This window comes from Idiotropiscis lumnitzeri, chromosome 6, assembly GCF_059441095.1.
Source record: "Idiotropiscis lumnitzeri isolate Australia: NSW breed Sydney's pygmy pipehorse chromosome 6, RoL_Ilum_1.0, whole genome shotgun sequence".
In the NCBI taxonomy this organism is placed as follows: Eukaryota; Metazoa; Chordata; class Actinopteri; order Syngnathiformes; family Syngnathidae; genus Idiotropiscis; species Idiotropiscis lumnitzeri.
The window spans coordinates 14,410,362-14,428,083 of NC_142396.1; the positions used below are offsets into that span (position 1 = coordinate 14,410,362).

The 17,722-nt window shown below is 40.0% G+C and overlaps 2 protein-coding genes across 2 annotated transcripts; both read right to left on the reverse strand.

The window, feature by feature from the left end:
* Nucleotides 1-1,011: 1,011 nt before the first annotated feature.
* mapk12a (mitogen-activated protein kinase 12a) lies at nt 1,012-10,418 on the reverse strand. Its single transcript, XM_088298400.1, has 12 exons — nt 7,793-10,418; nt 6,097-6,226; nt 5,954-6,012; nt 5,759-5,870; nt 5,640-5,669; nt 5,443-5,490; nt 4,454-4,568; nt 3,650-3,721; nt 3,486-3,565; nt 3,198-3,276; nt 2,922-3,095; nt 1,012-2,839 (listed from the first exon to the last, which is right to left on the reverse strand). Exons 1-12 carry the CDS (start codon nt 7,909-7,911, stop codon nt 2,772-2,774), a joined length of 1,086 nt encoding a protein of 361 aa, XP_088154526.1. The 5' UTR covers nt 7,912-10,418; the 3' UTR covers nt 1,012-2,771.
* On the reverse strand, nt 10,416-17,166 carry selenoo1 (selenoprotein O1). The gene is made up of 9 exons (XM_088298395.1): nt 16,465-17,166; nt 14,751-14,954; nt 14,489-14,666; nt 13,402-13,532; nt 12,973-13,250; nt 12,522-12,690; nt 11,734-11,919; nt 11,356-11,512; nt 10,416-10,712 (listed from the first exon to the last, which is right to left on the reverse strand). Exons 1-9 carry the CDS (start codon nt 17,022-17,024, stop codon nt 10,491-10,493), a joined length of 2,085 nt encoding a protein of 694 aa, XP_088154521.1. The 5' UTR covers nt 17,025-17,166; the 3' UTR covers nt 10,416-10,490.
* Nucleotides 17,167-17,722: the final 556 nt, after the last annotated feature.

Genomic DNA, 17,722 nt, shown 5'->3' on the forward strand with positions numbered 1-17,722 from the left:
CAAGCCGATGTGGTGTTGCATGAAATTCAACCTCTGATTAACACAAAGGGTAAAGCATCACAGCAAAGATGGTGCTGATCCTCTTAGCGGGGTGATGCCTACCTCCCCCAGAAACATAACGTACAGTCAGATTCATTTTTACGCTGACCTGGGTCATATCAGTTGTTTTAGCATTGCTGCAATTCCACATCTACTCCCTCCTGAGGTCAGCCTATTAATGGTCAATATGAGCTACGCGTCCAAATGTGAATGCCATGCATATCTGAATGTGGATACGCATGTGAACTCCGTGAGGAAAAAATGCGACCTGACACGTTCTGAAAATAAACCGCAGGGTCATGACAGAAAGAGAGAGCTTGTCCATGTTCTGGAAGGGAGGGCTTGCGAGGAATGTTTTTTCTGTCTACAGCGGGAACAGCAGAACTCCCTGACTTCTGCGTGAACTGGATTTGCGATTGTGAAGACACAACGACACAACACAAAGACTGGCTTGGAGGAACTCAGGCCCAGGAAGGAAGAGCCCCCTTGAGAGTCATAGACCCGGAGGTCACGCAAGAAAAGCTTGTTAAATTCAACACCCAGCAGAGGAGAATGCAAGTGAAGCAATAAGCAGAACTCAAAACGGTTGAGCAGCATTTGGAAAGACTTTAGAAATGATTGTTATTCAGGTCATCAGTCATGTTAAATTGGAAAACAAAGTTGTCACTTCTGGAGTTCGTATGAACAAATCAATTGAACAGTGCAGTGATAGCAAATCTTTGACTCATTTAGTCAGTTGATGCTGAAATGTGCTCATGGGAATTTATGGTATCATAGCCTAAATTATAGTATGATTATTTTTTTAAGGGCTGAAAATTGCAACTCTGCATTTGGGTAATATTTCATTGAAAGTACAGAGCACAAGCAAACCAGAAGCAATTTTGACAACTTAGGAAATGAAGGAAATTGCATTGCATTTTTGGCTAAAATGTTTTGCGATCGTCAGTGTTTTAAGAAATAAGTTAACATTCATAACGGACATCCTTTAATAACATGTGATGTATGCGTAGCACATTGACAAGTGAGAAAGGCAACATTTTTACCATTCCTACCTGTTATACATACCACTGTTGGTGACACCTTCAAAATCATTGTTTTTCACTCTTAGCAGACGCACACAGAGAGAAATTTGCGCTTGTATTTGGGATGTCACTTTTTGTCAAAGCAGAGGCCATTCCGTTTTATTATCAACATAGTTGTATGGTATTTTCTTCTGAATTATACTGAACAGCCAGGATAGACACCGCAAAAAGTTAGATGTCTAATTTTCTCAAAGGGCTTAGTTCAATTCTGAATTACAGCTTCCAGTGTTGTCCATCTTTGTTTATTTTTGGGAGTAATATCCTTAGTGTGTTTTTATTGCCCAGCAGCTCTCACAGCACTGTCGTCCCCTTGTTTGTCGTGCAATGTTTTTGTTGGCCCTCCGGCCTGTTATGATTGAGTCAGAGGATTTGAATTCTTAATAAACGACTGTTTTAGTCTGTGAGCTTTCTATTGATCACTACTGGTTCAGATTAAATGTAATAGAAACCACACAATTGATGGCATGTAAAACAATGCAGCCTGGCCGACCACTCACCCAACAATGTACATGTGCATGTTTGATTTTGTGTTCTGTTTAGCATTTTGACTCTTTGTATTTCTGTGGCAAAACAGGCTATGAATTGCAATTCGGTATGTCTGTCCTGCTATTGCTAAACTCAAGATTCTGTTTATTTCAAAACAACAGACTAGGCTGACTAACATAATGCCCATGATTCTCTGAAAGACACAATCATTTAAAACGCACTACTAGTTTCACAAATGCATTTGTTAAGGACTGTAAACATCTCAATGAGTTAATGAGAGTGGGAGGATAAAGGCTGTCATTGTGTAAAATGCGGGAACAAACAAGGTCATATGCATAAAAACATGTCCAAATAAATCGCCCACAAACATAAAATTCAATATTATTATAACAATACGAAAACTCATCATCTATAGCAGGGGTGGGCAAACTTTTTGATTAGTGGGCCACAATGGGTTCTAAAATATGACAGAGGGGCCGGACCAGGAGCAGATGGGTGGAGTGTTGAGGTAAACTCACCTCATCTGAGAAAAAAAATACATTTAATTTGAAATGAAAATGAACAAAAGCATTACAACAATATATATATGTCTTTGAAAAACCACAGTATTTTGAAAATAAAACATTAACAAGGTGTGTTGATTTAATTTTTTTCAAGTTCGGCCGGCCGGATTAAAACGTTTAATGTGCCGCATGTGGTCCCCGGGCCGTAGTTTGCCCACGCCTGATCTATAGGGAATGTTAGATAGTCCATATGGTTAAAATACCTAATAAATCTTATCACATCGAAAAAGACCAAACCAAACTATGACTCTGAATCGAAGTTTAACCATTCTATCATTATGACTCATTTCAATTTTCTATAGAGAAACAAAACTATTTACAGTACTTTGTGTTGGGCTTGTCTAATGCGTACCTCTGACCAAAAGTATATTTGTTGGCATTTCAGTTTCAAACAAAATCGCATAATGCAGTGATTTGATTGTCTTTGAGTTAATTGTACAAACATATTAAATGGAGGTACCAGAGGAGTGGCAGAACTTTACAGAATAAGCCAAACAATGGCTGGAAAGTCAAAAGGACAGCAGCAACACCCCTGATAAAACGAAGAAACGTTTTCTTATTTCTTTTGGGGGGGAAATGAATAACGTGGGCACTTTGTGTCTTACAGAGAGGTTTCTTTGGATTCTGGCACAACGGGCTTAAAGGTTAAGATCTCTGTGAAGGTGTGACCTACAGAAAAACAGAGAGGACAACACAATACATTTCATCAGTTGCACTGATTCATGTTTAATTTTCTTGCCACCAGCCTTACGCTTCCACTGTTCCAGGGGAAGCTCCGTGTTGTCCAGCGAGTGGTCGTACGGCTGAGCTTCCGTCTCCTCCCCAGGTTCCCGAAACTCACTGAAGTACGGCAGCAAGAGGGCGTCCGCCGCCGTTGCCCTGCTTTCTGGATCCAGCAATAACATGCGCTCCAGCACAGACACAGCTGAAGAAATGAAGTGGGACAGGAAATCAATTCAGTGGGAAAGAAAATCTATTGAAAAGTGAGGAAAATACTGTATCTGATTGGAAAGTAAACATGCACTACCTTGGGGATTGGCTTTGGTGAACACTTTCTGAAGGTCTTTCTTTTCTACTTTTTTAAGACTTTTGATGTAGCATTTGGCCTGAAAATACAATGCTCGGCTTAATTCAAATGAAAGTCCAAATGGTCACTCGGATGAGAGATCGTCAAAATAAAATTAGATTGTAAACAGAAATAGACTCCAATTGATTTATTAATTATTAATTATTTATTCTAGGGTAACTTGCTAGGAATGATATAAAAGTTAAGTCTTATCATCAATTGAGACTGTATTTGTTTGCCAAAACACACGTCATCTGATTGTAGTTTTGCTATAAATTCCTGAGATGGCGTTCCAGTGATCTTCATGATCTCAGTCAGCTGATCAAGATCTGATAAATTTGGGGTGAAAGGATCAAACAAAACCAGGACACAAAACAGTTACATGAAAACGAGTGCCCAAAATGAAAGGATACGGTCATTCCCCTTAAAAAGAGGTTTCCCTTGAAGCATCTCGGCCATGATGCAGCCTACGGACCAAATATCCACTGTGGAAGAAGCGCAAGACACGCCATGGATACAACTTCAATTGGCTCAACAAGTTGAATGTTGAGTGAGCGCCCTCTTGTGGAATATAAGTGATGGTACAAATGCAGTCAGTGCGCCTCATTGCAAGGTCTCAAAGCAAACTTTAACATTGTTCCTCAATTAGATGATCACTTTTTATGCGTATTCGTGCATGTGTGAATAATTCAAAACACGGAATATTATATTAAATGCTACACAATACTAAAAACTCTAATCTTGTTGCACACTTGAGTACAATGACAATAAAGGGATTTCTGATTTCTGAAACAACAACAATAGCAACATTATTTCTGCTGAAAATTCTGTCATCTTTGTTAATATCTACTTTGAAAATGTGAGGACAAAAAGAGTTTGACACGTTTCAGAATTTACGGTGAGTTCCATTATCATCAGACCGGATATTTTTCTCATTAATCTGCGGGTAAATTGTTTGGTAATGCAAACATGAAGAGAAGCTGCCTGATTCATTTCACTTGCTTAATAGTGTTCTATGATCCACTTCACTGACAGCTGTACACGTTCGAGCCTGTTCATTTGAGATTGCCAACATTTGGTGGTAAATCACAATTTATCTTTGCAGCCTTGTGTTGAGAAGCACTGAGTGCAATAAAATAACACATAAATACAAGTATGGACAGTATGACAACATACAGCCAAAACATGTCATCAAATTTTACAAATGTATTTATTACCAGTCTGACTGTAGTGCATCCAGCTCAAGATGACTTCTGGGGCTCGGTACCAGCGTGTCACCACATAGCCTGTCATTTCACTGTCGGCCTGTCGTGCCAAACCAAAGTCCAAGATCTGTCATGACAGGAGGGGGGAAATCACAAAGATGACATCATGAATGTGTGATTGTGATCATGAGATATTCCGCAGTTAAACAAATAGTCACTTTACCGCCTTGCTGTTTCATTAGATGTGACGTTGCAACATTCCTATCTGAATAAATACGGTTTCAAAAGTTTTAGGTGGTGGGTGGTTGCTAAAAACATCTCTCCATACTTTACCTGTATTTCGACTTAACTTGAGATGAGGTGTGAATTTGGTAATCCAACACTTTGTATCCTCCCACCACCCCAAAAAAAACTAACACATTTTTTACACTGTAGCGCTTTTCTTCATTAGAGGTCACGGGTGTGCTGGAAACCATCACAGCCAACTTCTAGCACAAGACAGGGTACACTCTGGACTGGTTAGCAGTCAATCATGGGTTTATGAAAAAAACTTTCCTATTGACACCTATTTATATATTGGCAATTTAGAGGCTTGTGATGCGACTATTTATGTTTTTGGGACGTGTGTGGAGGCCTGTGTAAATCCAAGCAACCATGGAGAACACGCAAACTCCACACCGAGATGTTGAAAGAGAGATTTGAACCTGAATCTCGTTACGGTGAGGCATTTTTTTAATGGGCAGGATCACATTTTGGCATTACCGTTATTGTTTATTGGAGATCGGCTCGGTCACATAGTTTTACTGCTTTCTCGGGAGGCAACCGAATATGGCTTTTTGCTTTGCAGTTAAGATCAAGTTTCCTTTTAGGTACTTTTTTTTTCAACCAGATGGAAAAGAACGATAGGAACAAAATGTAACATTAGAATATTGTATTTACTCTTTTTTTTTTATGACGTTACATGTGTCTGGGTTATCAGGGGTGTGTGTGTGTGAATGTACCTTGAGCTCACAGTCTTGGTTAATGGCGAGATTTCCTGGTTTAAGGTCCTGAAAAGTTCACAAGAGCAGTCAGTGTCAATATACGAAAAAGTAAACAAACAAAAGAGGAAAATGTAAGTCAGCGCATAAAAAGCCACCTTGTTTTGTTGATTAGATCATTCACATGCTGGAAATCTAAAGAGAAAGCGCTAACTTACCCTGTGAATGATACCAGCAGAATGAATGTACTGTAATAGAAGATCATATACGGAACTTAATCAACAGAAGAACAGGTCAAAAATGGCATACATCAGCAAGTCAAATGAGAGTTCTCCACCTTGAGCCCTTTGAGGATCTGATAGACTAAATATTGGATTTTTTCTTCAGACAGCCTCTGCACCTTCATCACTTTGCCCAGGTCTGACCCCATGAAAGGCATCACAAGGTAACTTGAGGGTCAAAGATTATTAGGAGCGTGAGAAGTAATGTGGTTGAAAAGTAATGTATGGCATATCAGCAGATTCTCACTTACAAATCATTAAATTTGTCCAAAGATAGATCCGCAGTAAACACATCTAAGAGACCGATCACCTGCAGCGGGAGGAACATGCAGCTTTATTAAAGCATATGAAGCTACAGTAAAAATAAATAAATAAAAGAAATGGTATAGCTCACATTTTCATGCTTCATGTGTTTGAGGAGTCTCAGCTCCCGGTAGGCTCGTTTAGCAAACAGCTCCGACTGGAAAGGTCGATACAGCTTCTTGATGGCCACTTTTGTTCTGGTTCTGACATCCACTGCTGAGCTAAATGTTTGTTTAAAAAATGTAAAATAAAAGAAAGAAAGGTGAGAAGAAGAAGAAGTTTTAGTTAAAAAAAATAGTCTAATTTGCATTGTCACAGTGTATTTGAACAAGTTACCAACAATCTATCATTAATTAATGCATTTCACTCTCAGTCCACTGCTTGAAGATAATACTCTTCTGACAGGCCACAACATGAGATACACTAGAGATCCAAACATAAAATAATGAGGCCTCATATCATAGAGGTAGGTAATATGCCGTGGGTGAGTTATTTCAAAAACAGGATTTTGGTTTAATGTGCATGTGCTGGTAAGTGCTCCTTTATAACAGTTACAAAAGCTTAAATGCAGATAATCAAGTCAATAGGGACAACTTCTATTATTTATCATTTACGGTAAGTGCTAATTTACATGGCATGGAATATTAACAGTATTTCAAACATACATGTGCTCAGCACACAATTAATTTCTTCTCAATTACACTATGCAGAAATAACTTATTGAAAATTCTGCCTTTGCAAATACAGTGCTGCTCAGTTTTGAGTGACACTCTCAGTGATTCATTTAACAATTTTAATCGTTTTAGTTGGTTGGAGTTTGCATTGATGTGGAACTGTAAGTGTACCAATTATCCAAATCTATTCAATTTAAGGTTCATCTTTCTTGGGTTGCAGGGAGATTGGCAGCAGCTACACTATTTAGAGCAGGAAGAAAACTCCAACAGAAGTAAGACACAGTGACAGTAATGAGAAATATGTGGACATTAATATCTATCATCATTTGGGAATAGATTTGCATAATTTACATTAGATATCACATTTTTACATAATCAATAGAAGTAGTGAAGCATTAGTAAAAATACCTAACTATATCTCAGTATGACAGTGCAGAATGGATACCATTGGAAACATCCCTGTCACTGAAAACTGTTTAAGTGCAGTTCTTGTATTTAATCTCATTCAATTGAGTAAGCAATGTTGAGTTGAAACTGACTTTCAACTCTACATTATAATATATATTTTTACAGTTGTAATGATGTTCAACAGATTGTGTAACCTAATGGAGTGGGCAATCAGAAAGCGTCTTTCTGATAAGCTCCATCTTTTGCAGCTATCTTTCTCTGTGATGAATGACTGCACTAAACACACAATCCCTCACTTGGAGGCTCCATCTCGGGCAAGTACCAAGCAACAACAACTTGGGCTGTGTTGTTCATGTGTTCCTGGGTGTTTTTGAGACACAGCAATTCGAACTGGGTAAATCATTGTGCAGTACAATGAACACTGAGGGCCAATCTCTAAAACACTCATTGTTGCTTTGGATTGTTTTGCACCCTTCGAATCTGGGGGATCACACTTAAATAAGTTAACATAAATCCTTGCAAGGTGGCCTGTGTGGTTTTGCATTTCATTCACCTGCAATATGAACATTGAAAAGGGAATTAATCTACTTTGTAAAACGTGAAAGCCGCTAGGCTGGGTAACATCTGTTCCTCACAACCATTGTCATGCGTACACGCACACACAGAGGTAACTACTTTTCGAACGATTTCTCTCATTTCACTCACCATACCGTCCCGTATGCTCCGGTCCCCACCTGCTTCAGATCGCGGTACCTATCCGGTACCTCCCATGAGGTTTTGTTGATTTCCTGCCGATAGTAGCCCGGTCTGACTCGTCGAGACATTCTTGTTGCGAGAAACTGAACAAATCTAAAGATGTATTCGTTTCTTTCGTAGTTCAATCTCTTCAGGAGCTACTCTTCCATTGTTGCAACTCGTGTGTGTCGATCATTGCGCTAGTGCTTGTGTGGATGCGTGTGCGCGTGCGTCAGGAGCTCGACAGGGCGCACCCTGAGGTCGCACAAAGCCACTCCCGATTCCAGTTTGGACGTCTGCCACTAAAGGTGAGACACCTGGAATGTGTGTAACACGACACTACGTGGAAGTAAATGCGCGTTCAACTGCAAGACCCAATCAGAGCGCAAAAAAAAAATAAAAAAACAGCCCCAAATTCTCACTGAGATGACTGTCAACGCTGTAAGCGCAGCTTCAAGTAAGCAATTGCGGAATTAGGACTTGCTAGGACATGACCACGTCGTGTTCCGAACAGGCGAGAAAATTGTCAGCTTGCATAAGTTCAGTCTACGTGGCCTTACCACAAATAGACATGTTTATGTTGGTAAAAGGACCAATCATTTCCAGCGGTGCTGCCGTTACGTAACACAAATATGGAAAGGCAATAGTTGTGCTTCCTAAATGAGATGAGAAGAACTTTATTAGGATTTCATGCAAGCACATAAAAAATGTGCCACTCGAGTTCCTCTTTGTTTGGGGTAGTTGTATGAATTATTAATAGTAGAATATTTCTTTCTATACTTGAGTTATTAATGGCTTTCAAAATTACAATTTTGGACAATCTCAACAAAACATACCAAACAAATAAAGAGGTAAACATGACGAGACAAACAAGATGAAGATGGACACACTCATTTCAACCCTGCCAGAGTCCTGACATGACACAACGTATTTCATGACGCCCATCATGATCAGAATACTTATCATGTAAAGAAATAGTCTGACAATGGTAATATATGAATACTAAAGCAATTTTCACACAAAAACATTTAAACACCAATTGGCCACAACATTAGATACACTTGCACCATCTTAAGTGATCCTACACAAGAACTGTCAACAAACAAACCCCAAAAGTCAGTACACTTTTGATTGACACTAACAGAAGTAATTATTTAAGAACACATGTATTACTGTAGCTTTCGTGGAATCATACAAAACATTTCTAATATCACAGTGCTTCCTTAGATAATTACTCTGTAGCGGGTATAATTCTACACCGCAGCAAACACATCAGTTTCATGGTAATAAACCATAAACCGCAGTGCCTTGAAATACAAGTGACCCAGCATTCAACTTTTATTAGCCATTGTTGGGCCGCTTTTTTGCTTTGACTTGCGAGAAAGTTATATAGTGCCAGTAAACTCAATTCAAATCACTTAACAAGCAAGCAACAGTTTGGCAGATAGTGAACAATTCTTAAAAAAAAGGAGGGGTTAGGCGGCTCATTGGCACTCCCAGTTGACGCTTATTGTCAAATTAAACATCAAATGAAGCGAATTACACATTTGTGTTTTAATCAACCACATAACTTTGCCTTAAAGTCCACAAATTTAATGCAGCAAACGCCATAGACAGGCTAACGAATAGCATCTGTGTTAATTGATATTTCAACACAAAAACTGGAGCAACACATACAGACAGTTAATATGAGAATACTAACTTTGGTATATTTATAGAACAAAGAACGACAAATATTACTATGACTTACGGAGGAGCTGATACCAGCTCAATGGATAGTATATTCGCATGTCTGTATTATAATGCCACAAGGTAGCCAGGGCACAAGGAGCAGCACAATGTCCACTAAATTGAAGCTAAAAAAAGTGACAAAAACACCCTTCATTTCTTTAGATCCTATGTAATTTTAGAGTAATTACCATATGTTTTATGAAGTTCACTATTATAGAGTCCCTTTTTTCTTATTAAAAACATTACAAATATATTTGTTGTTTATTGTGTGAGGCTGGGACGAATAAATTGTGATTCCATTCATTTCAATGGGGAAATTTGAGTTACAAGTGTAGTGAGTTATGGCCATAGAACAAATTAAGCTTGTATCTCAAGGCACCATTCAGTTCAGAGTTCTCTAACAATTCACAAGTGTGTACTGGATCAAGATGATGACGGTGGTCATGATGTTGTGGCCGGTCAAAGTAAATTGAATCACTTACTGTTGCCAATAAAACTGGCCTAATGCATTCTATTTGGTACATTTTTAGACATTCCCTCCACAGTTTATCAGCCTCAGACAGGTCTTTGTAAGACTTTCCGTCTGAGCCGTCATTATCAGCCACCAGACACCAAACAGACAGGGAACGAAATGGGGGTGATGCCTTAAAATGCACAATAAAAAAAAAATAATATTGGAATTGTCATGATAGTAATGATGCATTTGTGGCACCATACCCAAATTATTCCCTGACTGCTTTGTGTCACTGATGCTCTCTATGGAGTGACGAATCTCAAAACCACTTCCCTGACACCGGCCCACCACACAGCGATAGAGTTGTGCAAATAATCAGTAGGCATATTAAAATGTGGGTTGCGGGGGGGGGGGGGGGGGGGGTCGATTGCAAACACTTCCCTCACATTTTGGAAGGCCGGATGACAAAGTACAGGGAAGTTATTAAGAAGATCATGTGACACATATTGCCTGAGACCAAGCTGGAGGTTTGCTGTCATACGGTACAGGATTTCGGACTGTTGAGGCAGATGCCTCTTCCTGTTGCTCTTCTCCTTCATCTCTCTCAGCCTGTTGCGTGGCACCACCTTGGCCCACCCAAGCCGGAATCTCTAGACCCGGCTGGGAGGAGAAAGGCTTCTCCAAAACTTTCAGGACCCGCCGAACCTGAAGTACAGTATAGGCAGATATTACACGACACGGACGTGTACACTGCAGCTAGAGAGAAAATGCATGTGATACTTTTCCATAATCTATGGACAAATGTCGGCATCAGCTAAATTCCAAAACAAGCATGGTAAGGTAATTGAGCACTTTAAAGTTGCTCACAGATGTGAATGCGAATGTGAATGGTTGTTGGTCCATGTGTGCCGTGAAAATGGGAATAAAAATCATTGATACATTTTAAAACAGCATTGTTGGAATTCAGCCATTAAAAATACCAGTCAATATACGGCTGAAAAACAAACACGCTTAAAAGCAGAATCATTCAGAAAGATGTTTTTCTTTCCAGAACAGAAGAAGCTGTTATTGCAGGAAAGGAAGAATAGACTTCCTCTAGGTGTAACGGCTCAATGTCACATTTTGTCCATACAGTGCAAAGGTCACCAACAGGCAGCTTCCAAAGAACAACAGTAGTAGCTCGTGGGCCTGTTTTAGAAATAGGTCATTGTGATTTTCTGGGAATGCTGTAGAAGCAATCATTTGAAAATGTAAATATTGGTGGAGCTAAAGTGTTGCATAATAATCATACCAGGAATAATTGTCTTTTGTGAGATTGTGTACAAATCACAAGCATCAGTTGACGTACCTCAGTGAAGTCTCCACTCTCAGCAGCCTCGATTGCATTCTGGGCAATGTAGTTCCGGAGCACCACACGAGGGTTGGTGCTGTCCATCACCCTCACTCTCTCCTCCTGCACAGCCTGCACATCACTGTTGCCCTCAACTTCCTGAGCCAGACGCTTCCTGTAATGGTGATAACCAAAGAACACTCATAAGAGCAGCAACGGAAACACCCAACAGATCATTTCCTGTTTTTAATTGTCACTCCCTGCCCACTATATCAGTGACAGTTCCACCTAAATACTTCTCATCAGGCCATGCAGTTTAACCACCTCATGTTCATTTTGCATGCAACTGTTGTTTTTTTCTCAATCATTGTGTCCATTTTGCCTCGTGCTTCCCACCTATAGCGTGTGATCCAGCAGGTCCATTCCTCAGTCTGTTTGGTTTTGATCTCTTCCTCTGTGATCTCCATCAGTTCCTTCAGTTTGCTGAGTCGGCTGAGCTGCCTCGATATTGTCATCCTGTCTGAGATCATCTGGAACAGTGCTGGGTTGCTCTGTGCCATAGAAAGCAGCATCGCCAACTCCCTGTTGACAGCAAGCAGAACATCTAAATAGCCACTCAGTTTAACTGCCCCCCCAAGCCCCCAAATCTACACAAACCGTGTTGACTTCATATGTAATAGCGTTGAGAACAACTCAACTCACGTTTGTTATGACGGCAGTATATCTCGTATCTTTGTTTGGCAAAAGGTTTGCGCCTCTGTCAATAACAGAGCTATATTTCTGCGTTTGTTCAAACAACACACCTGCCTGCTGGGCATATCGGTGAAAGGCTGAATGTGTGTCGAAGAAATACACAAGCGCTATTACTTTGTGATCGGATGGTCGAGGGAGCGGAGACGGTACTTCCCAGTGCAAAGGCTTTCCATTCATGCAACAAGGTTAAAAATAGATTAGCTTTAAGGCACAGTGTTTACTGTAATGTCTTATTTTACGGATCCCATCACGAATGTCAATGATGGATTATCCAAATTTTGACAACACAAATGATTGGGGATTATGCTTAAAATGTAAAATTCAGACCAATCTCGATCCAGTCAATCAGATCAATCTGAATCCAAATTTATAGTTCAAATATGTAAATGCTTCTGGTGAACGTTCACGCTGCAATCATCCAAGTAGCTCACCGTGGGTCCATGGTGGGCTTATTTGCAGCTTTGAGCTCCTCCAAAGAGGCACACTGCTCCAACATGAGGTTTGCAGCTTCTTTGACAAGCTCTTCTTCAGTGGCACTTTCTCCCTCCAAGGGACAGGAGATCCCACTTAGACTGCGGAACGTGTTGGTGAAGTCAGCCCCTACACAATAATAGACCACAAGTGAAACGACAACATCTAAGTAAAAAAATCATATATTCCAGTAAAATGCATGTTACTTGGAACAACATGGGAACAAAACTAAAAATCGGTGATTGTAATGGGTAATGTTATGCCCATGCTGAGTAAAGAATGTTGTTTCTGCAAAGCTAGTCAACCTTGGCGAAGTTCTGTTTTTCGACTGAGTCTTCTTGTTTTGTAAAGGCAGATTTTTCTTCCAGTAGTGAAGAAGGTAAAGTAAACACCTGATCAACCCTGTCTCACCTGTGTTGTGCATGGTTTGCAGCAGCTCTGTGATTAGGAGCTCATCCTCTGGTTCCTCTTTTTTCAATAAACCCAGCTTCTTTCTCATATTATCAAGGTAGTAGCTGTTATACAAATCCAAATACTCCTCCATAACAGCCTTTGCCCGGTCAGGCGGAAGCTCTGGATCGAGGGCCTCTGCTAACTTGACAAGATTCCACCGGCAGATTGCTGGCTGAGCCTGATACGAGTAGCGTCCAGAGTTGTCTGAAGCGTTGCAAATGAAGTCTGGATCAAACCTGAGGGGAATTAAACATGAAATAACGTGAATGTATTTACCAGTGCAATGGATGGATGAACAATTTACAGTGGAGTTGCATTTTTCACCACCATTCAAGACCAACAATGTTTTTAACCAACAAAGCTGTTTCATGACAATCTCACGGTCACCTATCCATGAAGCCATAAGGACCATAGTCCAGAGTGAGTCCGAGTATGCTCATGTTGTCTGTGTTCAGCACACCGTGGCAAAATCCTACACATTGCCACTGAGCCACCAGTCGAGCTGTTCGATGCATCACCTTCAATACGAAAAAGATGTCATGAGAACTTCTTTTTCTGACATGAATTCAAAAGTGTTCAAAATACATAGTCCAATGTTAGCATCTTTGTCTAAGACAGTCCACATGATTGTGAGCATTTTTAAAAGAAAAATATTTTTTAGTTTATTAAGGCACAAGATGGATAGCAGGAAATTAATATTCTTGTCATGATTGTTTGCATTGCATTTTTCCTGGATTCGCCATCGTTGATGCCTTTTCTGGAAAATATATACTAAACCAGTGGCCCTCAGGGGGGGCCACGAATTTGTGGCCCCTTAACTATTAACGTCTTTTCACACTGCACTAAATACCAACCCTTCAACCAATCAATTTATTGTGAATGTGCTGTGGTGGTGCAACGGCGCAGCTCTGTGCCACTGAAGCTGGGCTCCGCCAAATCCATGTTGGATGTGTTTTGGTTGGGTTGGCATGTGGATACCAGGACTTGTCGTTATGCTAATCAGGCAAAAGCAGGCAGCCTGTAGGTTATTATTTATTATTTTTTATAATAATATCCTCTGTATTGTCAGTTATTATTATTATTTTGTTGGTTATTATTTAAAAGGTTATTATTGTAATTTTTCAAACATGATTATGAATATAACATGCCAATTTTGTATCTAATATGATAAACTGGTCATGACAGAACATGACTTTAATAAATATCATAAAATATAATAGTATTAAAAAAAACAACAACTTTGCTTTGAATATATCCAAGATTCCCCAGCTAATGTCAAGAGAGGACACAGTGACTCAGCACATACAGTCACTGAGTCATTTATTACAGCGTAACACAATAAGGGGATCGAAACGGTCTTGGCTTCAGTCTCTGACATCGGGTCTTAAATTAACCAAGTCCGACCCTTACCAAGGTTGCACAGACATCTTCTAAAAGTCACCTGTGAGATACAAGTGTAATAAAGTGCTCAAACCTCTCTGAAGAAAGACACATTCCTCTCCACTCGATCTGAGTACTGCTGCTGGATCTCTGGGTAGAACATGTCAATGACATAGTCCAGCATCTGTCCTCTGAGCTCATCATATCCATAACTGGGACCCTGACGACCTGAGAACTCGTCTGCCTGCTTAAATATCTCAAAAGAACCAAACCTGTTCACATAGTGGTCATTGGCAACAATGAAATCCAGGAAGCACGGGAACATGAGATACGTGCAAGGTCAAAAAACTACATACCTTAAAAAGGTTGGCGCGATCCTGAGGACCACCGAGCATCGCTCATGTTGAGGGTGTCCGCTGTAGTAGATATCCCTTACTACTTTGCTGTCGGATGTTACGACAGAGCCTGCTCTTGTGGTGGGCACATGCAGAAAGTACATGGCCTCACTACAAAGGAACTCTCGTATGCTAGAGCGCAGCACCTTACGGCCATCAGCTTGTCTATTGAGAGAAAACCAAAGTACATCAGGCAGCTTTATTCGCCGTCATTTACACATGAATGTCAACACAAGACTACACTGACCAGTGGGGCTGCATGATATTAGAAAACGTTATGTAAGATATGGGTGTCCAATAGTGTGAGACATTATTGCGATTTTTAATGTATACTTAAAGAAATTAAATTTTCATTGTCCAATGAAAAAACTAATTGTGATGCCTACAAACTCTCCTATTGGATGCCAATGCACATTCAAGGTTGCATCTGATTGGTCAAAGTCAGATAAAAGCACACACATCTATATTAAAACATTAAATTACCGCACGTCTTTGCGATGTGTCATTATCGCGATGATATGTTTCGATGTATTGTACAACCGTACAAAACAGTGACATCACATACAGTGGAACAAACTGGCAACATGGATTAAAAAGCTCAGATTTATATTAATGAAGCATTGTTTATATTTATTACAATGGTCGTAGTTTGCTGTGCAACTTTCTCTCAAAATAATATTTGGCAGTTGTGTAAACACAATATATGGGTTACGGTCATTTGAGAATTGAGTACAATTTAGGCACCAACATTTTAAAAAATTGCCACTTAAAAGTTTTTGTTTTGTTTCAAGGAAAATATGGTAATAAACCATCATAAACCAGTAATCGGATTTGTACAGCTCAACTATCAACTAAATACTTTTTATGAGATATTTTATTTATCTTGTTTGTCGCAACCCTGGTACAGACACCTAGACACCTGAAAAACATATTTCACAATTGTTGTTGAAAAATAAATGCTTTTACAAAGAAAGATACATTTAATTTTAAATACTAATGTAATTTAAAAATAAACATTACTCAATAAACAGGGTTTCAAATCAATGCTAAGGTTTTTTTTTTATTTTTTTGCTGTAGAATGAACTTTTATTTATTTTTCTAATATGATTTAACATGATCTTGTTGGGTTGAGTAACACTCCATTTTGACTGGGACATTTAAAACATTTTAAAAATAAGGACTCAAAACAAAAATCTTGATGATGTAATTTCTGCTGAGTCATGCAACTCAATTTTATTTCTCTTCCTCTAGTTGAGATGCATGAGTTTGTTTTTTGTTTTTTTTACTTATTGCAAGTATGTTTAGATGGTCTTTCAATAGCGCCTTCCCACCTATTAAGGTCCTCAAATTGCTTCGCACAGCTGTCACATCTACCTGCTGATGACATGCCATCCATTTAGAGACTAGTTACTGTTTCGTTTTGCTTCAGGGCAATTGTTTTTTCCTCATGAAATTTCATAGCCGAGATGGAAACTGTCCTTCAATTTTGGATTGGCCCAAACATAACAATAGTGTGCAGGTTTAAACCACAAATTAGCATTTCTTTGGTAGTGTCAATGAAAACTGAACATTATTATCATTGCAATGCACAGTATTTCAGTTGCACAGTTATGTGGTATGGGTACAATTAAATAACATGGTGCAAGTGCAAAAACAACAAAAAACACCTTTGTACCTCGAATAGGGGGTAAGTCCAGCTCCTTTCACCTGAATCTCCCATCGACCACTTGGGTTTTCGTGCAACAGTTTGGGGTCCTGATTAGGTGGCACTTTTACCTCCCCTAGGTAGCAGGCCGCCCCATCACCAAGCTGACCTGCGAAATGGCCGAATTGATGGCCGCAGTAACAATGAGCAGCAAGCTCGGATCCACTCATTACTTTAGAGCCGCTTAGATATTCTGGAGCAAGTGGGTCGTCCATGACCTCATCCCCGTTGAGCCCTAACAGAGCCAAAGCTCCGTGGGACACCGCCACCAACCGAGGCTTGGTCAGTGGCTGCGGCTGAACCCTGGAGAAACACGCTCCTTTCACCTGACGCACCCCGGGCTCGTCGGAGGGGTCCAGTGGAAGTTTCTTCAGGGCGACATTGTCAAAGTGGAGTCGCTCCAGCGGGGAACGACTCATGGCCAGACCCATTTCGTCCATTCCGACCGAGGTTAGGAATCGAAACAAGGACACACCTGGACTAAAAAGACGGGACGTACCTGATCTCAGTCGATGTACCACGAGTGCCATCAAACTAAGATCACGCCCATCTGCCTGCGTCTGGGCTCGCGCAGTTAGTAGGAAAGTTTCGTCGTCATGCTTTTATAATCCGGAAGAAACAGCGGATGTTTGTGTACAGGTGGTGTTACATTATTATTCGCCCCACCAGAAAATGTAAACATGACGGAACCAATGTACTATAGTACTATTTCTCCGTATCTGTAGCAATTACCATCGTGTGTAGAGACGTTTTCGCTTTGAAATAATTCACAACATTGTAGCAATTTAACGCCAGAAAGAGAGACGCGATTTTGGTGCGTGATCGACATCAGTTGAAAGACAATCTGTCGTGCCTTTAGTGAGTGTACACATATGAAGGTCTAATGACGTCGGCAAATAGCTGACATCAACATAACACAATACGGCAAATAGCTGACTTCAACATAATACAATACTACTCATTATAGATGCTGCTTATCACCAAAAGAAAAGCATACAATAGAGCATGGTGGTAGGAGTATTATCATGCTACATGCAAAAACCACACAGAAAGGCCGCAGTCGGAATCGAACCCTGCACCTCTGAACTGTAAGGCCAATCAGTAACTCTAACCTGTGTCTCCACCTGTTTAAAGTCAACAGAATAAGTCATGGCTTCCTGCCTGAGAACGTTCAATTATAAAGTAATTAAACTGAGCCAGATTTCACACCAAGTCAATTTATGAGAAA

Excerpts from the sequence above, each read along its gene's own strand:
- mapk12a (XM_088298400.1), bottom strand. The coding sequence starts at position 7,911 with ATGTCTCGACGAGTCAGACCGGGCTACTATCGGCAGGAAATCAACAAA. Across the intron at positions 3,566-3,649 it reads TCTTTTTAAGGGGAATGACC|ATCTTGATCAGCTGACTGAG; the intron begins GTATCCTTTCAT and ends CAAATTTATCAG. Across the intron at positions 3,096-3,197 it reads CACCAAAGCCAATCCCCAAG|CTGTGTCTGTGCTGGAGCGC; the intron begins GTAGTGCATGTT and ends TCATTTCTTCAG.